At 37.9% G+C, this 23757-nt stretch overlaps 1 protein-coding gene and 1 long non-coding RNA gene across 5 annotated transcripts in view; one reads left to right on the forward strand and one right to left on the reverse strand.

The window, feature by feature from the left end:
* LOC103142314 (uncharacterized) overlaps positions 1 to 15381 on the reverse strand; it is a 96142-nt gene extending 80761 nt beyond the window's left edge. For both annotated transcript variants that reach the window (XR_001662874.1, XR_001662875.1), the window contains exon 1: positions 15260 to 15381. This is a non-coding gene — a long non-coding RNA (uncharacterized LOC103142314). The remainder of the gene's footprint in view (positions 1 to 15259) is intronic.
* An 800-nt stretch (positions 15382 to 16181) lies between these two features.
* Positions 16182 to 23751, forward strand: LOC103142317 (catechol O-methyltransferase domain-containing protein 1). 3 transcript variants are annotated; one of them, XM_007558332.2, is made up of 7 exons: positions 16182 to 16275; positions 20032 to 20156; positions 20254 to 20359; positions 22212 to 22330; positions 22571 to 22625; positions 23153 to 23286; positions 23364 to 23751. In XM_007558332.2, exons 1-7 carry the CDS (start codon positions 16251 to 16253, stop codon positions 23514 to 23516), a joined length of 717 nt encoding a protein of 238 aa, XP_007558394.1. In that variant the 5' UTR covers positions 16182 to 16250; the 3' UTR covers positions 23517 to 23751. The 3 variants fall into 3 exon arrangements, with proteins under 3 accessions (XP_007558394.1, XP_007558395.1, XP_007558393.1); XM_007558333.2 differs by lacking the exon at positions 16182 to 16275 and adding an exon at positions 18524 to 18641; XM_007558331.2 differs by lacking the exon at positions 16182 to 16275 and adding an exon at positions 18886 to 19041.
* The last annotated feature ends 6 nt before the right edge of the window (positions 23752 to 23757 follow it).

Consider the following 23757-nt stretch of genomic DNA (forward strand, 5'->3'; position numbering starts at 1 on the left):
CCAGGTGTACTTTAGCTTTTTACGCTAAAGCAGAAAAATCCCAGCGATTAGCTCCACCTGAGAAAGACTCATTACTAAAGAGTAAATGGCAAGGTGTACGTCTAACTGAATGACAAACAAGAGGAAACATTGTTAGTAGCAGCAATATTATTCACAAACAATAAAAGAATGACAAGGAGCAGCTTACAACTTTAGCATTATTACCAAAGAGGTATCTCAGAAAAACCTACACGAGTTGTCTCAAAAAGGAGAGTTTTAAGTCTTCTTTTAAAAGCAGACAATGTGTCTGTCTAACAGATAAAGGCTTCAAATCTAAAGCAGTAGGTCATACTGTCATCACACTATCCACTCTTAACTATGTAGTTAACATATGACAAATGAGCCATGAGAAATGACATTTCCCTTTTGCCTTCTCACCTGTAGAGAAAAAAGCAAAGCGAGTGACAGAAGGATGGATGGCAGAACCTCAAAACTACCGTATTGCCTTCTCATTTAGTGAAATGGAAAGAGCTGGACCGATGATTGTTTACAAAACCTACCTGAGATGGAGCAGTGGAGCTCCAAGCCCTCAGGATGATAAATGACTTTGCTAACCTTGCGAGACTGCAGACCCAAATGAGGACGGAACTAATTGCCATGCGAAACACTTTGGCATGAAGGAAAAGAAAATGCAGGCACGCCACTGCCAAAGAAAAAAAAAAGGGGGCCATTTGCTGCTCTGAACTCCAAGCGGGCTTTTGCTTACAAGAGTTCAGTTGGTGTCCATAAATCATGGACTGCTTACAGCTGAAACTACCCTTAGTCATCAACATGCAATAGACTGAATGACAGATTCCATCCTGACTACATTAGTCTCGGATTCAGGGGGCGGTGGGAGGCTTTTTTTTTTTTTTTTAATCTCCCTCCATCTTGAACTCATAGGAAATGAAAACCATCTGTCCAACAATTGTTATGTGTAATGTAAAGCTGGGTTTGTATGAGAAAAAGACACAAGAACTTACAAGTTAGAAAGGGCAAATGTATATACACGGTTAAAGAAAACAACAGCGGTCAACTCGAGGTATTTTGGGTGTTTGATTTCCTCCAAGTGTTGCTTCAGACACGGCTCTGTCCGGAGGCTGTGACTTGCAGCACATTCCTCATTTTCATCTGACTGAAATGTGATTCGGTGTTATGCCCACACAGATGAGCCCAAACTTTATAGGTGTTCTCAGTTGTGGTTTGACCCACAACATTGTTGTTAAGTCGCCCTAAACAACAATGCAAAACAGAATAAGCATTCTTTTTTTGCATTAATATCAATTTCTTCATTAACAAAAGAAGCATTTAGAGTGAACCAAGTGAGAGGATTGAAAAACATCCATATATTTTGAGAACACCACTATATCTGTGAGTAAAAAATATTCTGAAAACTGATTTAAACTTAGAGGAAATACTTCATGAGGCTAGTAAAATATGCATGCTTTGATTCAGTTGTTGAACAAGCTGCTGAAAACCTGGTTCCCCAGCACTAAAAATCTGCTCCACACACAGTCTACCAAAACTGATAGGCATTCAAATCTGTTTGCAGTTGCACAACAACAATTAATTACAAATCTAGCCTTTATGAAATGGAAGCAAGAGTAAATTGTCATGGAAAGAAAGCCATGACATCTCCCATGTGCAGTTTGGCACCAGCTATATAATGGACACATTAATCATGTGTGAAATTCATTGTGTGACAGAAAACTAACCCCCTGAGTCCACTATCCCCTTCGTGAGGCATGGTAGTGGTGGCATCATGATCTGGGATAGAGACATACCCAAAAGACATGCAACTCCAAGAGAATTAACAGTGAGACTAGAAATACACACCATTCTTCAGTTTTGGTGCTGATAATTCAGGGTCCTGTATAAGTAAATATAATTTATGCAGATGACCTGAATTAAGTGCCGAAGGGCAGGTGAAAGAGTAAGGGTAAGGTTAACCTAGGAACAACCTAGAGTTGTTTTTTTCTGCATGTTTTCCATGGATCTAAGCCATATGGAAGTCTGTTTTAAATCACATGCTCAAAACAAATGATGTGATACAACCCTAACTCTTTACTTCATGGTAAAACCCTCATACCAAACGCATAATCACTGAATTATTTTCCTCCAGAGAAAGTCTTTAACCCTCGGTCGAGTGCCAAATAGGTAATCAGCATATCTCACACTACAGGTCTTATTTATTATGAGTCCTGCAATTACCTCGCACAAACTGCGACTCCCTGGGGATTCTTTCAAGAAACATGTAATTAATGTAATTTATAAAGAGTAAATCCTACAGCTACAAGCATTTGCAAGGCAAATATAACAGCATGGTTAGCTGGTTAAAGGGTTTCATTTGTAATGCGCAACGTAAAGGCCACAGAGTGTTTTATGCTCAGATGGCTTAGTAAACATCAAAGAAGCGCAACAAAGAACCTCATGTGGGCACGGCAAGCAGCACAGCAACGAAGGAGTGGCTGCAATATACTGAGCTGCAAAGTGAGCTGTGGTTTTTAATAACAATGATTTATATACTGTGCAGTGCATGTATCTCAGGAGTCGTTCCTTAACAACAGATTCCCTGATGAAATCTGTTGTCAGTTGTGAGGGGTTTTTTGTGCCCAGCTGCCCCGAATGCCAAGACAATATTTGCGTTTTTATTAAAGCAGCATGTGACTCAAGTTATTCAGCTGCATAGCCTGCTTTTCATGTTGGACAGCTGAGAACTGTTGGCCTAATCTTACAGCAAATATGTTAGGTGCACAGATGTTGTGAGGTCAGCCTTTAGAGAGCAGAATTTATAGACTGGAGTGAATCAGAGGCCTGAAGAGTAAGCCATTTTTGGTCTTGATAAATTGTATATTGGAGGTAGCACATTTTTCAGAAAAATCAACTGCCAACCACAAAGAAAGTCAGTTAAACTTTCTCTCTGGAAAGTGAAAAAAGCCGAAATCTTTTATTTGTGTTTGCTTTTCAGTCATTGGTGGAGATCAAAGCTTGCACTCAGGGCCCTCGGTGTCAACACACGACATCAATGACATCTCCCATTCACACCACATCTTCCCCTCACATCTCACATGCGCTCCGTCGTCACATCCCAACAACAAAGAGAGACGCCCCGAGTTATCATCCATCAAACCGAGCCTTTTATGGTCCATCAAAAGACAATGAAGTGCCAGAGTGAGAGGACTGTTTGCAACATGAAGAGACGGCAAACACTCCAGACACAGATTAAACAGCGCTGGAAATGAGACGGCTGCCGAGCGCTTTGGATAATTTTTGGGGATTAGACATATTATGAGTCATCCTTATGTTGGAAGAGGAGCTCGGATGAAAGCTGGTAGTTTGTATAGCTTAATTTGCTTTGATTCTCAAGTATGACGGTTCTCTTGCAGTCACAGAGCGAGGACTTTGTTTTCAAACTTTGTCTCGTCTTTAACGTGCAGCTTGTTAAGCAAAGGCTACATGCAAAACAGGCCGATGAGGCAGGTTTTCTTTCAAAGGCAGGTCATTGAAGAAAAAAGCAAAAGAGGTTTAAAAACAGGTGAACTACTGGTATCAGCAGGACTTTAAGTTTCCCTCCACGAGGTTTTCTTTCAGAATTGTCCCGTGTTTAGCTCAACGTGAATAGATCTCCTCTCCTCTTCCCACGCCATGTTCCACCGAGGAAACTGTGTGTGCAAAGAGATGTGCATTGATCATTTTTCATCACAATTAAATTTTGTATGTAGCATTTTATACATTCTTTCATATCCTTTCTGTATTCCCTATGTCAACGGTCCACAGCACTGGTCCATAAGGCCCACGGTCTTGCATGCTTTAGGTGTTTTCCTCCTGCAGCACACCTGACATACATGAATGCTGGGTTAAAAGGATTCAGCAACCCTTGGTGGCATGCTGAGGAGCTTGTGTCTTTTTTAGAATCAGAATCACCAATTTGCTTGTAGTAAATAATTTTCGACTCTCACGGGAGTTTTCTCCAGGATTGCACTGAACTTAGCTCCATCCATCTTCAAATCAACTCTAAACAGCTGGGGGTTGATACGTTTAGGCTTATTTGCGACGTTAATTTTCACAAAGTATTTTAAACAACATGTTTAAGTTGGTCATCTGATCAAAGCATCTCATATCACATTGCTGTGACAAACTCCAAACATTACTTCTTTTAGCTGTCTGCTTGCCACTCTTCCATAAAGCCCAGATATGTGCAGTGTACAATCATGTCTCGTCTTTATTGCCTAAACATATAGGCTACATTGTAAGACATAGCACAGGTCGTCAAGACCGATTTTCTTTCAAAGGCAGCCCATTGACAATCAAAGCAAAGGAGGTTTAGCAAATAAGCAAACTACTGGCAGCCCAGAACATCACAGTGTACAATAAATGACTTGCATTATAAACTATCAACAGCTCTTTGTGTTCCATCTCCCATGGATTATTTCTCTCCAGTCAACCATCAACCACTGTGGGTACAGCGGTGTGTGTGTAGTGCCTCACTCAGCAGAAGCCGAGTGAAACAGGACACCGGGATGATTATACTGTACCCTGGCTGTTACTGATTTATTGTGACAGCATTAACTCCCTACAGAACCCATGTTGTCAGGTGCGAGGACTGGTGTTGTGCAAGACACTTGATACGCCTCAGCCTTTTCCAACAAAGACCTTGTGAGAAAGTCTCCAGACGCTGCCGAGAACCCTCAAATCTTCATTACTAAATATACAATTGTGTTTGTGCTCATGCCTGAGGAGAAACAGAACTGTCAAGTTTGCAAAGTAGCGAGTGAAGTTTATTTTTTACCAATAGGGGCCTCAAAATGTATAGTCATGCTCGTTTGAAGCCTTTTAATGTTTTGTTTTGTTTTTTTCCTATGTGGTTGTTACAGTGGTGGAATGCATGTACAGAAAAGAAAAATAAAACATTATATTACACATCAGTGCATTTCTAAAGTATACATATCTTTTGAACTCAAATAGTTATAAGTCAATTTAGATGGGCAGTGTCTGAAAAATTGTTTTAAAGTTTTCCAAAAGCTTCAATGTTGGTCATGGGTTTGGACTTGACCTAACAGGAGATGCATTTAGATCTAACCGCTCTGTTGTAGCTCTGCCGGCATGTTTTGAGTTGTTGTTCAACTGGAGGGTGAACCTCCATCCCAGTCTCAACTCTTCTGTAGCCTCGAACAGGTTTTCTTCCCGGGTCTCCGTGTATTTAGCTCCATTCTTCTTCTTATCAGCATCCCGATCCTCTGCCATTAAAGGAAAACCCACAAAGCATGACGCTACCACCGCCATATATTGGTGAGTTCATGGTCATGTTAAGTTTTGCTCATTTTGGTGCACAGATGATTAGGGTACTTTACATGTTTGCTGTAATTTTCTTTCAAAGGTTGTTTTGTAACTGCCTCTATTTTATGAAGCTCAGATTTGTGGTGTTTGTGATTAAAGTTTTCCTGCTGAGGTTCAGATCTCCACAGCTCCCCCAGCGTTACCATGGATACTTTTGGATGCTTCTTTGACGACTGCGTTCTAAAATTATTTAGCTGTCAATCCCTGCCTACAAAAGACATTTATTTATTTCACTGATCATCAGCAATTCATTGTGTTTTGGAAACTATGAATAAGCACTTTCACTACTTGTTTGATCCTTTTGCAGCAAAAATAAAATGTTTTGGCTCTAATATGAGTAACTGAGACCCACATACGACTGAATTTGGTAAAATATTGCAGTTTTTATGCAATTATTTGCTTTGCAATGTTAGTTTATTAGATTTGTGGGATTAAGCTTCGAGGGATGTCTATATTCTACTTTCCACCAATCCTCTTTAGTGATGCCTAGTTCATATTTCAGCAGAACTGAGTGTTCTCCTAAAGGAATTGAGTACCGTTTAAATATTAGGGCATCTGCAGTCCACATGTTCCTGCTAACTCTTAGGGTCTTAGGGGGGCTCTGCTGGGATATTGTAAATATATGCACACAAATAAACTGTTGGTTATTCAAATATTGGTGCATAAGAATCCTTTCCTTGAATAAAAACACCAGTTTGTTGCTAATTAAAGGTTGTAAATGTTAGGATGATTAAATAACTTACAGCAAATTATTGATAATCTTCATTTGAAGAGTAATTGAAAATATATTAAACACGTTCATTTTACTAATCTTTTTTTTTTAAATATTGCGCTTAACATGCCATGATAGGACTGAAAATATTCAAGAGTTTCATGAAGCACAGTGGCATGAGCATGAAGGGAGGCATTATTTAGAATAAATGGATAATAAGAGAAACCAGCATGAACGACTCAATAAAAACGCTTTAAGCAGCCAGCGAGCGGAGGCCAACATGATTAATCACAGGCGTTCCAGGCCTGGATTTATTTTGTCTTTTATTTCTCCTTTAATGACTGGCTGTGAACACCAGTCTTAATATATCGCCCATGTTTCCGGATTACGGGTGACTAATGAGGATTCAAATAGCTGTTATCTGCATTAACGTCTTCACATTCAAGAAGTCAATACTGCCCATGTGTGCGTCACGAATGTTTGAGTCAGGGCAACCGGCGGTAATCTGTTATAAACCTCGCAATTAAAAGGGGTTTTGGAAGCATAAATGAATCCTGGCATTTTTTTTTTTAAGTACAGAGTACATTTCTAGATGTACTCATCCAAATAGGAAGGAATCATTTCTCCACTTAGAAGTAAATTTATTACCCCTGCACCTGCATTTGAATTATTAAAAAGGCTGAGTTGTCGCTTATTTTCACCACAAAGGATCGATGTTCTGCATCTGTCGGGTAAATGAGGCCATACTTCACGTGTTGCTGTTTTCCAAGACCGTAGAGGTACAGTGTTGATAGATAGTTCCTAGCTGCCCTTGCATTAAAGCAGCTCAATTAAATGAAAAGAGCTGAGTCCAGCTCAGTAATGACCCCTGTGATTCATATATTCAGAACAGAAATCAATTCTACATCAGCTTTGCACAGAAACAGAATCCTCTGCAGCCTTTAATCTTAGTGCAGAGCAGTCCGCACAAAACGGTGAGTCTAAATGGGGAACAGTGCCTTGAATGAGACAGATGAAGTTCATTAAAGAGTCAAATACAGGTATGAAGACAAAGCATTATTTCCAATAACCGGTTTTTGAAGAGAATGGGAAACAAACGCACACAGCGATACCTTGTCAGCCCATTTTACCACTTTGCCGCAGTTATTTCAATCCATGATGTACAACAGCTGAGCCGAGCATGGCTGGATGGCACCCAGGAGAGGACTTGAGGTTCATGTTTGCCAATCTTTCTTTATACCCGCCCCCGGTGACCGTAAATACACTTTTATGCCTCCCAGAGAAATGCTTAAAGAAGCAAGTTGTCCGACTCCTGGAAGCGTTCGCATGGTAATATCCTTGATTAACGATGGCAGCAAAGTTCAAAAGACACCCTGAAGAGTTTCTTGCTCTCATTCATTTGGGAGTTTTTCGTCTTCCAATATTCTCCTAGTGAACAATTGCACTGGAAATAATGAACACAGGTGTTAAAATAAATTGAAAGGAATCTATTCTAAGAGAAGCTAACAATATATTTTTTTAACTAAAAGAATTGAAGAGTGCTTTAACATCAGACTAGGAGCAGAGCTATTGCTGTGTATTACAGAAAAAAAAGAATAAATATTCAAAAAAAAACTACAAAAGGGAAAATTAATAAGCTCTTCAAAGCAATCTGTTTTCTTATATAAGACACCATACACTGATCTATCATCTATACCCATCTGTCCGTGCACAGTTGCATGGGGGTTGGTGCCCATCTTCAGCAATTATTGAACAAGTGGTGGGGTACACCTTCAACAGGGTAACACATATAACATACTACCATTTATTCTTAGTTTCAAAGGAAATGTTCTGCAATAATACACTTCAAAAAGTTCCAAATTCCAAAAGAAAATATTCACCTGCCGCGTTGCTCAGGATCACACTGACGTACGGCAGAGTCAGAAGCAGGAATTGGTGGCAATGCTTTCCACTGAGCCACGGTCGCTCCCCAAAAAAATACATGTTGAGCTAGACTTTGACCTGAACCGCCCTGATGCTTTTTTTTTTTTTTTTTTTAATCCAGAGCTGAAACACCCAACGCTCCGAGCAAAAAGAGCATGACTCAAGCCAGACTGAATAACTGGCCCACATTGTTACACACATAACCCCATTGTAACGCAGCAGTCAGAGTCACATTACAGCGTTTCCAGTCAATAACGAGATGATTGGCTGGCAGCGGCGTGTCTAGTTAGCGGCATATTGTTGCGCTTGACATTTATCACAGCTCTGGGGTCGTGAACTCGAAGCTAAACAGTGACTGAATCATTAAATCTGAATGGTCGCAGCTTTGCCGACTCTCTGAGGCACTGACATAAGTGTTTTCACGCTGAAATGAGTGACTAACTTCCGCTAAGCTAAACACGCCTTTGTTCAAACTGGGACATAATCCGCTGAGAGGGAAATGTACTCATATTTTTGGTGGAACAAGGGCTTCTTTAACAGGGAATACTTTTGCTGCATTTGAAACAAAATACCACTAACTGCTAGAAATTATCAATGGCATTTGCCAGCAAATCAAGTCATGTGTTTTGTCTAAAGGAGTTTAAAAAGGAAACATAACTTCAATTCAGAAAAAGACTCATCGTAGGATGACAATGGAACTAAACACCAGGTCCCATGCTTCAACACATTATGTGACAGAGACCATGAGAAGGTGGATGGAGCTAAATACAGGACAATGTTTTTAAGAAAACTTGTTAGAGGTTGAAAAATACTTGAGACTGTCGTGAAGGTTCACAGTTTAGATCAAAGCATGTTTTATTATTATGCAAAGAAGAACTAGCAGAAAGTCTCTGTCTCAGTCTGGATGTAGGCAGAGACATGAATACAAACGCACACCACACTTTTTAGATTTTCATTTGTAAAACAGAAAAAGTTCCAAAAAAAGACAAAAGGTTGAAAAAAAAAATTCCTGGGGCAGGAATACTTTTGCAAGGCACTGTATTTAGAGGCTTCCCATTTCAAACATTTACATTACAGAAGGAGATTAAACATCAAGAAGCCTCATTTAGCTGCTAAATTAATTCAATGCAGCTCCCAGAGCCCAGTAAAATAAACCAGATAGCTCCATTTCCACTCTTAAGCTCAAAGCAAATAAGATGCTCGATAAAACGCAGCACTCTGCCTCTTGGTTAAAAAGAAAAGGAAAAAGAAAATCAATGGCAAGGGGACAAAGAAGCTATAGCCATTGCTTAATTCTCTTATCATTGTGATTCAGTGGACAAGGATGATGTTAAATAACTGTAAATCCTTATCTGTGACTTTGTGTGTGGTTTATGGCAGTTTCAACTGCGGCTCAGAGACAGAATGTCCATACCTTCTGCAGGAGTCGCGATTTATAGCTTTATTACTCTTTGTCTCAAAGAGCAGAGAAACATAATTGAAAGGAGGAGATAGCAGCTGTAGTTGAGGAGCAGGAGAGGAGCCATGCAGGAATTGAAGAGCATCATTGCTGCAGACACATCAGAGCGACAGCTTTATGGCTGAAGAGCCGACCCAGTGGTTTCTTTTGGGGGCTCTTTTTTTTTTTTAATGAAATGAGCAAGATCCAATTTTCTGATTCATCTGCAAACAATCCAGAATGAGCTTAGCGTTCTGGCACAGGGTTTAACGCTGGCTTACATGAGTGCAGAGGTCACCAAGAGGGCTTGTGGAGCTGAAGTCATGAGTTTGCGCTCGCACTGTCACAGGCCTGCTCATATTTTTACCCTCAGTGACAACAAGCCTATTGTTTTCCCTGATAAGGCTTCAGTGTGCACAGTAATGGGAATTAAGCAGGGCATAAGTCACGGCAAAATTGGGTGACAGCAGATCAATAGATAGTGGTAAAGCCTCTGGGAGCATTAGTGAAGGGGACTCCTTTGTTTGTCCAATGCTGCAGAAAGAGTTAATAGATGTTCGCTTCTGAATTAATTGTCTGAACTCAGAATATAATAAGCTCATGAGACGAGGGAGGGAAAAAGATCTGACCTTTGTGTTTTTGTAAATAATGTAACTGCAGCACATCGCAAAGCTTATAAGCTTATAACCACCTCTAATAAAATGGATCTTTGCCTTGGGTTGGTTTTGGTTTGCTTATTGTGCACTGCACTTTAGCAGGAGGAGGAATGTTTATAAAGGTTTTACCACATTTACTCATGGCTAAAAGGAGTCACTTCCTCAAATCCAGATTCAGGCATTAACAACAGGAAATAGTTACTGGAGAATCAACCTCATATTCATGAGAAGATTAGCATATTACAGGCAAAAACAACTACTTGAAAACACATTGTTTAAATATGCATTAACATTTACAAGGAAAGTATTTCATTGATTTACTAGTATTGAAAAATCTGATGATAAACCAGTAAATAAATAAAGATTCCAAAAAAAAAAATGAAATAATAAACCGAAAATAAATTTAATTTATTGAAAGTTTAGCTATAAACTATCTGAGAAATAACAACAGAGATGATCAATTAATGGTAATACCTCATGGGGAATCTTACATTTTAAAAATTAATAACAAATTTCAGGTTTTTTTGCATACAAGTTGCATAAAAAAAACTAAAAAATAAAAATAGAAAGGCAGTAAGCGGTCCATTGTTTAAAAACTTAAACGTGAAAATAGTTTTCTTCAATTTGAACCCTTTTTTTGATCAAATTAATGGAAAATCAAATAACTAACCACCTGCACAATAAAACCAAAAGTGAATGAATAATATGTCCTACTGTATATTTCTGGTTTGACTTATAAAATGTATATTACATTAAAAGAATTAAATGAATATTTTCACATTCAAAATTCCAAAATAAAATCAAAAAATACATGAAAAGCTATATAACAGGAAAAAATAGGGCCAATGATATTGCAATTCAACATTTCATCACTGAAGACTATTTAATAATAAGTAAAACATATCTCAGTCAGGCAGTTTTTTCTTTTACTATAGTTTACAGGATGAAGTGTGTCAGAGAGAGCACGTGTGGTTTAGGGTGAGTGTGACTGTGGGAAATGTGTTAAAGATGCCCTGCAGCCCTGATCTGGAGCTGGAGGATGAAAATGCATTTGCCCCATCTACACAGTGTTCATAATGACTAGACAGAACATGTGACAACTCTGATAAAACCAATTCCCTTATTAAGCTCTTTAGGCAAATGCATATTGTGGCCATCACTCCAGGACATTCCCAGTTAAATGCACATATAATTCGTTGCTGCAATGTATTATTCCTGCCCCAGAACCAGACCCCAGCCAAGCGAGCAACGTGCCAATGATAACTGGAGATATTAATTAGTATATTACAACCGTGGCACATTCACTTTCACTATTAATAAATTCCAGGCCATCAGGTTGTGATTTAATTATAAATTATGTAAATGGTTGCCATGAATCATTAAGGTTTATACATTTTACGAGCTAAATAGGAGGGTTGCATGTAGGCAAATCACAGTGATGAGGATTAACACGCCCATGTGATGACAGAACATGTACAAGAATAATTAGTCAACAAATCTTCCTGCTAATGGTAGTAAACATAAAAAAAAAATCCATTAATAATTCACAAAAACATGTAATTTAGTTTATTAATTATTTTTCATGTGACTCTAAAATGATAATTATGTGTATAAATTAAATCTCCAGCTCAACAATTGCCATGTTTGTTCACACAAACAAGGAATTAGTTTCAGACATAAAAATTGTTGGGATTTTTTTTTTCATATGCCTGTACACAGTCATTTTTACAAGAGTTGAAGCTAAGGTTAAATTTGCACAAACATGCATGGCATCAATCTGAGCACTGTTACGTTTTCTCGCAGTAGACTCGTCTTATAACCAAACCCAATCACATTAATCTTGTTTAACCGCTCAGTCTGGTTTGGTGTATCACTTCTCCCATTTGATTCACTCATTACCCAAAAAACACAGACAGCAGTGTGGGTCCAATTTACCGCAGGAGTCATAACTTAGCACCTGTATCTTGGAATGATGCAGGTTACTTCACTTAATGGTGTGGTGGAAAAGCAAAAGCAGTGGGAGAGTTCTCTGATGTTCTCAGCAACCACGTTAACTTTCTATTAGCAAAACAAGCTAATAACTTTTTTTTTTTATCAAAATTATTAAACACTTAACCCATGTTAAAAAAAAAAGACCATTAACAGATTTGTGTGGGCAGCAGATATAAGGAAATACAGCCCTTCAAACAGGCAAATAAAAAGTCCACATTGAATTTTATTCTTTCAGTAGCCATATTGGATGAGGCGTCCTGGGTTGAAGAGCACTTAAAAACATTGTGACTTTATAGGTACTACAGTTGATTTTTTTTCTAATGCAGTCTGAAATAGAGGGTAGGGGAATCCTCATAGTGAATGCAAAAACACAACTTAGTGCAAAATCAACCTCCATCAGCAGCAAAAGAAATTATTTTTGTTTTACTTAAGCTGAGATTCTGCTGAAACAGCTGCTAGCTTTTGCAATATTGTAGAAGCAGATGAAAACGATAAAAACAGATAAACCAGCTGAAACCGAAGGCGCACTTGTTCCTCCTTAGTGAAAAGCTAGCATCATCACTGCAGCACAGCTAGCTTCTACAGAAAGTTAGAAAAACAATGGTTTTAAACTCCCTTGAGCTACACAAATTGCAGCATTTAGGTAGATAAGCACTGTAATGAGGTAGTATTAAATAATGCTTTTGCTTGATGTTAGTCCAGTTGGGCTGATCATTAGACATTATTAGAACAAATCATCTACCATAAGTTTATGCTGTAAGGGTAATTTTGTGAACAGCAAAAGCTACTTCAATGGAAATGAACTCTATAACCCATGATGCTTTGCATGATTTGTAGTTGTGGCTTCCAAACCAGCATAACAAATAGTTTTCAAAGAGCAAATACAAATAGAAACATGCAGAAACATCAAACTTACACGTTAAATGGGATAATAAACGGGATGAGAAGAAATAGCCTTCGATTACGTATCCTGGTATGTAACTACTGCATCTACTCCGGTGCTACAGATGGAGAAGGGAGCAAAAACTCTAATTTATTTTGACATTGACCTGGGATTGTTTATACTTCCAAATTATGTATGTGATCATTCTGTAGTGAAACTTTTACTCTGTACAGTGACAATGCTGGCAGGAATGAAAAAACTGGGATTTCATGAATTCCTGCCAGTTCTATGAGGCTGTTATTTTTGTAAACCTAAAGTCAGACCTGATCTGCTGTCAGCAGTGACGACAGTCATTTTCAGACTCTGGTGGTTACAGGGCAAGTCAAGACAAAGGAAAAGGAGAAAAAACACAAGGTTTTCAGTGGTTGCTTCAATTTAGATTCCACCTTCGTCTTGATTGCTCATCTAATGGAAAGAGGTGATAAATAATCCACTGATCCCATGATTTATCCTGCTTCACTCTGGGTGAGTGTTTAATGTAGCCACTAAATCCACTTGTTTAGACAAGTCTGATATTTTAACAATGACTGTAAAACTTTGTTGACTTTGCATTTGAAAAATAATCGTTTTTTTTTTCCTTCACCCCAACCCTTCCAAATTTTTTTAAAAATTATCAAACAGGAATCCTTTTTGATAAATGAGACAGAAACCCAGCAGAATTCACTCACATCCAATCAGACCCCCAAATTCTCTGACATTTCATAGCAAAATATAAACTAACAAACAGTTTTGATTTTATAAAAATCTAACAATGAGCAAATGTATAATAGGAATAATATCTGAAAGTGGTTTTTTTTTTCCCATAATTTCACACTGAAATCTGCATCAAACTACTGAGAGCCAAATCAAATTTTTAAGCACTTTTCGTCTTGTCAGGATGATGTAGCGCCTGGAATGAGGAGTATATTTGGTCTGAAGAGGCCTGTCATATCAAACTGTCAGGCAGCACTTTTTGATGGGGCTGTATCACTCGCTCATATGTCAGTCAAAGAGAAAGACTGCTGCCAAAGTCAAGCTCCAGAGCTGAGACAAGAGGCGTACATGACATTTCATTGTCTGGCAAGGAGAAAAAGCTCAGCAGTGGAGTTTGTGGGGGCATGTTTGCTCGGTAATAAAGTTTTAACAAAGGGTAAAGATGAGAACAACTAATAAAGCTAGTCGCAGAGGAGCTGTCTAATACCAAGTACAGAGATGGCCATAAAGTTTTCATCAACTAAATGACATGAGGAATATTGTCTCATCAGGCTTAGAAAGCACAGACTTTTCATATACAACATATTTATGCGAGTTCATAAAATAATCATGCGATTTAAATATTTTTTGTTTAGTATGGCTACAGAAGACGGTCAGAGTTAATCAGAGAATGGATGATGCTAAATATAGAACAAACGTGGAGGAAAACCTTTTTAGAGGCTGAAATGAACTTGGGTGGAGGTTTACCCTCCAACAGGACAACAACCACAAGCATACAGCCTGAGTTACAAACGAACAGTTTAAAGCTCCTTCATGTCTGAGAAAGGTGCAGTGAAAGTGCAAACCTCAATTTAACTGAGAATCTGTGGCAAGACTTGACAATTGATATTCATAGACACTTTAACGCTAAATTTGACTGCAAACTGGCAGAAATTTTCATCCCTAGAGATCTGTAAATGTGCAAAATTGTCAGATACCCCCAAATTGAAATTTACATTTTAAAAAATTAGAAGCTATTAATTTTTTTATTCCACTTTGTAATGATGCACTACTTTGGGTTAATGCATCACATAAAATCGCAACAAAACACACTGAATGAAAAACTCAGCTCGCAGGTGTTGCAAGGTACTGCACAATCAGAATTCCATTAAAGATGTAAAATAGTGAGCTACACAGAACAACAACCTGTCTGCCTTTAAAGAAAATAAATAAATAATGCAAAGAAAATAAATAAATAATGCTGCTGAAAATACTTCTGGTGGTTTTCTGGTGGTTTTCATTGTGTCTCTTTCTTAAATTAGAAAAAAAATGGGCTGTGAAAAGGTAAATATGTAAACTCATGTCAGACCGGAGCCTGTATGGTTGAGTCTTTAAGGTCCTTCATCCTTTTTTAGTCCCTAGAAACTAGTAAAATAAAAATAAAAATAAAAACTAATCTCCCAGGACTCTGCAGAAGACTGCGGGTACTACTTGTAGTCGCTAAAAGTTGTCCATAACATCAAAGCCAAACCGGCCAATGTTGTGTCTCTGCTTTTGCATTTACTCACAGCAGAGGTTTATTCTGAAGCAAACGTCACACCTCTCCAGCCCAGATGTTAACGTCCCAACTCTCCTTGTGGGGGGGGTTACTCTATTCTTTCCTTTTGTCTGGACTCTGTCACTGCCTACCACTGTCTTGCGAACCATAAGTCAGGAAGCAGAGTGAGAATCTAAAAGTAAATGAACAAGCAGAGAGTTGAATCTTTTATTGCTGAAATCAATAGCAGATTAGATTGATACAATTATGTTCAATGTTATGCAGTGTATCATAGTTTAATTCCTTTATTTTATTGATAAATAAGACATTTAGGACATTTAAATAAGACATTTAGGGTTAGGGTGTCCAATTTGCTCAAAATAATGGAGCTTATCCTGCCTCTTTTCACATAAACACAAACATACAAAAGAAAATGTTCTATTATTTCTTTAGAGACCAATAGAGAAAAAAAACTAATACATTTTTCAGATTAACAACCATTACTCCAGAAATGTGAAAAATAGCTTTTTGTGGACAAACCAGACAGCTGAGACATATGTAAGTTTATTTGCAATGTAATCACTGCCCCTTTGTGCATGAATACTGGCATTACAAGTGGAAACAATGACAACATCTCACCAAGCGTCTCACACAATGAACACCTTACAGCCTGAGTGAAAAGCATAACTTGCCACAATTTTTAAAACGATTCAGCCCATTTTAAGAACTGTAGGGAACTAGTAGTAGTTAGCAAAATAAATCACATACATTACTAAATAAATAAAATCAGGATAAAAAAACATTACTGATGCACAAAGTCAGAGCACAAGTAGAAATGTAGTTTTTAGATTATAGTGCACAAAGTCTACTATTTGTTAAATAGGAGTAATTCCAGAATTTTAAAATGTTTAAAAAATTCCAGTGACTCAGTTCGTATATTTAACCAGAAGGGGGCAGTCGAACTTTCACAGATTAATCTTGAGTTTCTCTGCATGACCACAGTTTGAACTTCTCGTCGCTTCATGGAGGCATTCAAAGCAGTTCGTGGTGAGGACTATTTAGTATTTTGTTATATTTGAGTATAAATATTTGTACAGAAAGCAATACACCAAAGGTTGCAGAAGCATATTTTTTGTATTCGATGAGCTCAGAAAACAGTCTGTGGATTTATTCCCTTTTTTGATATCTTTGTATTTTGGTGGTTCCAAAATACAAAGATATTTGGAACCACCAAATACAATATTTGGCTCCAAAGGAATTTTGGTGGTTGATTCATGTAATTTATTACATTTAATTTATTTTCTTTTGTTAGCAGCCCGGAACTCCGTTTGTTTTAGTCACACCTGCTCTCATTTACTCATCATGTCACCTTGCAGCCATTGTTTCTTTTCTAGGTCCAGCAGATTCTCACCATTTCTTTGCTTGTTCTGTCTTTATGTTATAACGGTCCAATTTGTTATAACTAGTCCAATTTGCTTCCGTTTTAATTTTTGGGAGTAAACATAATTAAACAACTTACCAACCCGTTGCCTCCTTCCCCAGCATTTGTGTGCGTTGCAGACGGAAGGGCTGCCAATACTGCAGCCCCCCCGTGTGGTGATTGAAGGAATGTTTCAGCGAAACAGAAGGCAGTTTTCTTCTTCAGGGAAGATATTTTCGAGCAGCGGAAAGGAATATTAGTAAAGTAGCTTAAATGTTTATCTTTGCTTTTAGGGCTATTTAAAAATGTTTCAACTGGGCTTAAGGTAAAAGTAGTTAATGTAGTTGCATCTCAATAAATTACAAACGTCAAAAGGTTTGATTTAATAATTATTTAATAATAATTGAATAATAATGTAATTCAATTTTAAAAAGTTAAACCTATTCTATACATTTAATATGTGACATAATTAAGTCTTCACTTTTATTGTGGCTTCCTGTGACTGAAAAACACAAAATTCCAGTTCCCAGAAAACTAAAACATTACGTAGTACTAACAGTGAATTGATATACTACTATGTTATGGCCCACACAAGTATGAGACTGGTGATGTTAAAGTTGTTCTTCAAACACAAAAGGTCATTGTTGAAGAAGTGGGCATTTAGCATTGAACCCAAATAAACTAATGGAAAATTTAGTGGGAGGAAAAACTTGACGAAACAAATGGATTTATACTGAGATTTAATTATACTTAAGTGGATGCTACTTGTCAATTTGGCAGTTAGTTGTACTGGTTTTCATTTAGAGGTATCAGAATAAACGGGCCTAGCTATAAATGAATGCCACACTTTTAATATCATATATATTTAAATTAAAGCCATGCAATATTTTCCTTCCACTTCAGAATTATCTATTACACATAAATACTTAATGTTACATTTGCATTCTATTTGTTAGAGAAATGTCACAAACTCAAACTTTAATGTATCTGATGTGACACAAAGCAATGCAATTTAAAGGTCATGAATTTCACAGCTTTCACAAACGAATGGTCACCACACTGTTTGAACTTTGACCTGGCGAAGATGTTGGTCAGCAGACCAAAGAGCTCTGGGTAATGTTTGTAAAAGGTCACTTAAATAAGAAGGTGCAATGCCATTAACAACTTTAAAATACACTGGGCGCCAGTGAATGGGGTCCAGAAGTGATGTGATTGTGTCTTCAACTGTTTATCAACAGGCAACGTTGAGGGAGCCCTGGTTTATTCCAACATAAGGGTAATTACAATAATTGGTACAGGATGAGCTAATGAAAACATCCGTAGCCTTTCCAATGCCACTTTCACTCAGAAAGAGTTTAACTTTAGCCAGAAGTCAACTAAAGCTCAGCCGACTTCTGGTTAAAGTCAGAAGTCACCAGATTTCTAGATGGCGAAACTAGTAACACCATCAACCAGTTCCTCCACTCAAATACTTTAAGTATTTGATGCGTCACACCCAAGATAGTTGTTTGTTAAATGTACTAAAAGTAAGGCGTGGCTTTCTGTTTTAATCCTGAAAAGTGTGTCCACGCTATTGGCCAATAATGCAGGTTGAGCAGCATGAAATTCAATCCCTGGGAGAATTTATACAAGCAGCCCATCTCAGACTGAATACATTGAAAATTCAATTTAGAAAAAGAGGTGTAAATATTAGGTTTTCACAATAAAAGTCCTTAAACAAGACTTTTCTTATAACTTCTCCTGTCCCCCAATATCTGGACAGCATCATAAAACCTTAAACATTTTCTATTACATGGGCCAATAATCTGCAGAGAACCTCGGTTCTGACAGGGGGCGTCTGTTTTGTTTTTTAACCATCCTATCACAAAAGCTTCAGCGGATCACATGATCACTGTCAAACACACACGACTTCCCAGGTTTTCAGGGCTCATTTAAGAAGGAATCGCCTCAGTAATAGCAGCCCAGGGAAGGAGGTTTCCTGACTTTAAAAGTGGTGAGTTAAATATTGTTTAAAGGACTGAGCTGCGTTTAACGCTTTAAGTCATGCCTTTGCAGCCAGTAACGGTACCTTGCTCATTCGATTGCATAATAATTCCCTTTTGTCATTCCTTATGATTAACATTCTTGGGCATCATTTCCATTTAGCACATTGCTCAACAGGCGAGGACTTTGGTTAATTATGTTCTTTTGCGTCTTATGCGCCGTCGTATTTTCCTGTCAGTATTACGGTAAAGTAGCTGCGGCAACACGGAAGAGCCTGCGCTGCCCTTCTGTGTAATCCTGCGTGGATATTTATCGATCTTTACAAAACATGTATTATCGCAATATTTCCAAAGAGGCTCTGGTTGGCTCTCTCGCCGTCGGGGTTGTTTTCGTCGCAGGATATGTCCTTGGTAAGAGCGAAGAGGTTCGGCTCTTATTAATGTTGTAAATACAGTCTGAGATTTACAAAGGCTTTCCAGGTAACCTTCCAGGAACAGGTTTGCGCGTGTGTGTGTGTGTGTGTGTGTAAGTTGGATGGAAAAGTCGAAATTGTCCATATTATCATTTATTGATCTAATTTAAGTGCTGCAAAAATAACATAAGAGAAGAAATCCTTCAGGATTAGTCTGGTGGTTTGTGTGAATGTGTGTTAGATTTTCCAATGTTAATTTATTTAGGGTTAAAAAAAAAAAAACAATGATAAGGAGAACACCGTTTTAGTGTAACTGGGGTTTTAAAGTAATACAATTTAGCTTTTTTATAAATGCGATGACTCCTTAAACCTAAATCTGAGACAACTGTTTAAACTTTGATGAAATATCCCGTTTCAAAATAATTATTTACCCCTTGAATTTTTCTATTTGATATGTTAAGCTTTATGATAGTTTAATAAAACATAATATTTTACTGTGTGTATATATTTCACTTTTTAACTGAACCTTTTCTGTTATGTCCATTGTGCTAGGAGACCAAGATGTCCCAGTAAATGGATTTGAGAAACAGATCTACACAAAACAAATTCTGCACTTAGTAAAGCTAAATTATTCAGTCAAGATAACTTTCATGTGTAGTGTGTATCTTAATAAATTTTAAGATTTATTGCATACCGCCCATTTAGTTTTTCTTGGTTTCTTTATGGCTCTCCTCAATGTTCTATATCGGATACAAATCTCTTGTCAGCCTATTATGTTTTCCTAAAGCTACAACATTAAATCACGTCACTATTTCCTTTGTATGTTGTCTTATCGCAGCGTCTGTTGTTTCAAATACCTAAATTTAATTTCCCTTCTGAGGTCATTTTCCCTGGATTACTTCTCAATTTAATAACAGCCCCTATACCAGACTGCAATTTCATGAGGTCTGGACTCTTGAGATCCTTATTGTTTCATGTGTGCCCTCAGGAAAAAAGAAATCATTCAGAATGAGCATCTCCAAAAGTCACGTTGGGGGAAAAGACAACCCACTGATGCAGTATGTGCTTAATCATTCGCTGAGGGAACATCCGGTTCTGAAAAGCCTCCGGCTGGTCAGTATTGGAGTACTGCTTTTGTGAGTTCTGTGTGGTCAGATACGATCAGGTTTCAGGAAATTGTATGTGATCAGTGTCTGTTCGCTGCTTTTAGAGGACGATGCAGGACTCCTGGAACTTCATGATGGTCCCCTGTGAGCAGGCGCAGTTCATGGCCAATTTGGCTAAACTAATTCAAGCCAAAAAGGCACTGGAGATTGGTAAGTAGGTGTCCAAATTAGTTTCACTTTCTCTTGCCTTGATGACAAACTGTGAGGTTAAAAAGCATGGATTGCCACAATGCAAGATTTGTGGAAAGCTGTTACAGGATTTCTTATGGCTTTTGACACTATTCTATGAAAGGCCGGATCACTTCACAATACAAGAGTTTTTTTTAAACATCTTAAAAAAATGCATTTTTATTTGTACAGCACTTCACAACAGTCACTACTGAGTCAAAGTGCTTTCTATTAGAGCAACAATAAAAATGCGACAAAAGTAATAGACTAGAATAAAGACAGATTAAAAACAGATTAACATAAGTTTCATAGTGCTACTATGTGCTAAAAGCAACTCTAAGCAAATATGTTTTAGCTTAGCTTTAAACAGGAATAGTTCATTAATGGTAAGCAACTTAAAAGGCCATGAATTTCCCAGGTATGGACCAACTTTTGCAAAGGAATGGTTACCACACTGTTTGAACTTTGACCTAGGGAAGATGTTGGTCAGTAATGTTTGTAAAAGGTCACATAAATAAAAAGGTGCAACTTTAAAATACACTGTTAGCCAGTGAATGGAATACAGAAGTGATGTGACTGTGTCTTCAAGTATGTATCAACAAATAAGGGAACCCTGCTTAGCTCCTACATAAAGTTAATTGCAATAATTGATATGGGAGCCAATAAAAACATCCACAGCCTTTTTAAGGTCACTTTGCCTCAGAATGGGTTTAACTTTAGCCAGAAGTCAACTGAAGTTAAACCTACATCTGGGTAAAGTCAGAAGTCACCAGCTTTCCAGATGGTGAAACTGGTTACGCCATCAACCAGTTTCTCACATTTGTAACTGTCGTCAATTCTTACTGCTGAATTCCTCACCGCAGGGCTAAAGCGAGGAGTCAAGATCTTGGGCGGGGGGAAAAACTGCTTTGTATCATTTTCCCGTTTAAGACAGTTTTATCCCATTTTTATGGATCTTTAAAACAATTTTTAAAAATTCTTTCTGACAATACTTTTGAAATATACCAATAAAAAGTGGGAACTGCTTTCTTTTTCCGGAAATTTAGGAATCGTCTTCTGGTATTTGTGTGAGTGGGGCTCAAACATCAATTTTTATAGAACATATTCAAGAGTGGCCATGCTGAACAGACCGGATTTCATTCACTTTTAAATCTTTAGAAAGAGTGGGCCACAAATCAAAATAAAGTTGAGTCAAATTGGTCTAAAACAGTACCCCAGTCTCGTTCTTATATAATCTCTTCTTTCATCCTTCCACTCTGATGCTGCCGCCTGACCAACAGCGCTGCGCACGTTTCAAAAGCCGATTAAAAGCCTGTTTGGATGCACCTGCTGCCAGGAAACCAGCTTTCTCCAGGAGAAGTGTAGCTGCTGAATTTGGGTCACCGCCTGCTGAGACATACCTCCGCAGACAGTCACCCTGATGACTGAGCTTGGTAGCAGCATGTTAGTCTGTATGGAAAGAGAAGGAACTTTGAAATATGTTTTGACCAAATCAAACCTTATTTCTTAAGTGCATCTTTATTTATATTAATTTTTTTCTAAAAAAAAACATGCATACAAAGGCTTGTTTATATTTTAGCACAAGCCAGCTAATGATTGCAGCACATCCCTTTAACTTTACATTTGGACTCTACTTTGTGTGTCTGTTATATTTCATCCCAATAAAATACACCAAAGTTTGGCTTTACTCTGAAACTTGGTTATGAATATGTTATCAGGTCATGGGAACTACTGATTGTAAAGCCACATAGTTATTTACTTACTCCTAAAGTTTTTACTTTTTGTTTTATCATATTTCAACATTATACCCCTAATCTTAACCCTGTATTCACAGGAGTATACACCGGCTACAACACTCTAAATATGGCACTGTCCTTACCTGAGGATGGAGCTGTGGTAGCATGTGACATCAGTGAAGAATACACGAATATCGGCAAACCGTTCTGGAAAGAGGTACAGTAACCATCTACTCTGATGACTGAAATACAGCAGGTGGCATTCTGGACTTAATCAACCGTATATGCTTTGTTTTTATATTATAAATTGCAGAGAGGCTGTAGTTCTGTTGTTATTGCTCAGTATGTTGTGATGAAACAACTGGATCTGCTGGAAGCAAGCAGTGAACTGAATCAAAGTGCATATGCCTGGTGTAAATATAAGTTTCTCTTTTAATGTTTGTATTTTTGCTTGCAGGCTGGAGTTGAACATAAAATCGATCTCCGCATTCAACCAGCACTGCAAACTCTCGGTACAGTGCTTCAAATCTTTGATAACATGAATTTGGCAGGGATTGTACTTCAGATGTTGGGAAAGTCACTGGGAATTATTCACTTCTTAAGACATGGAAAGTCCTTGTGTCATTTATTACTTTTTTTACTGTTTGTTCAATATGCAGATACGCTTAAAACTCAGAAGAGCCTGTCTGGGTTGTAAGGAGTAACTCATAAGTAACGCAACCTGCTACAAACGTAGTTTAACCCTTTATATCCAACCACTATAAAGCTTTATCTCCACATAAGTAATAACGGCTAAAATGGCTTCGAATAGCAGATTTTTAGTCATGAGTAAGAACAAAATCTTAAATTCCTCTAAATATGAGAACAAATAGTTGGCTTTGTTGCAGCCTGAGGCTATACAACAGACACAATGCTGTTTCTGTGCTGTATCTAGTGAAATAAGTCCAACAGTAAGGGGTGAAAGCCTAATCAGTTTCTTATGCTTGACTTACTACCTAAACATACACACATTTTTACTGTTTGTGTTTCTCTTTAACAGATGAACTCCTATCTTCTGGCCAGGCCGAAACGTTTGACTTTGTCTTCATTGACGCAGACAAAGTTAATTATGACAATTACTACGAAAAGTCTCTGCTACTGCTGAGGAAAGGAGGCATCGTCGCCATCGACAATGTGAGAGCTTCACTGAAAACAGGAACGTTCTTTTTCCATTTGTTATGGATAGCAATACATGTTTGTGGCGTTTTCAGGTGCTGTGGAATGGGAGGGTGCTGAATCCGTCTCCCAATGATGCCGACACTGTTGCCATTGACAAGCTGAACAAGAAGCTGCACAGAGACATCCGGGTTACTTTGAGCATGCTCACGGTGGGAGACGGCCTGACGCTGGCAGTCAAACTGTAGTTTTCCATGATGTCTTTGAAACCACTATGAGCTCTAAACTGGATAATTTTAAAGTCACATGCTGTATGAATGATATGAATTGTTTTTTTTTGGAGTTTCTGCCTAAACGCAGGACTTTCACATTGGTCTTTATGACCGCTAACCTCTGAACGATGGCCAATGAATCTGATTAAAGTGAAACATTCCTCTTGAATTACACCAAGTTGCCTGTTGTAATAAAAATTAGTGGAGAATACAGTCT

Source organism: Poecilia formosa, unplaced genomic scaffold, assembly GCF_000485575.1.
Source record: "Poecilia formosa unplaced genomic scaffold, Poecilia_formosa-5.1.2 Scaffold95, whole genome shotgun sequence".
In the NCBI taxonomy this organism is placed as follows: Eukaryota; Metazoa; Chordata; class Actinopteri; order Cyprinodontiformes; family Poeciliidae; genus Poecilia; species Poecilia formosa.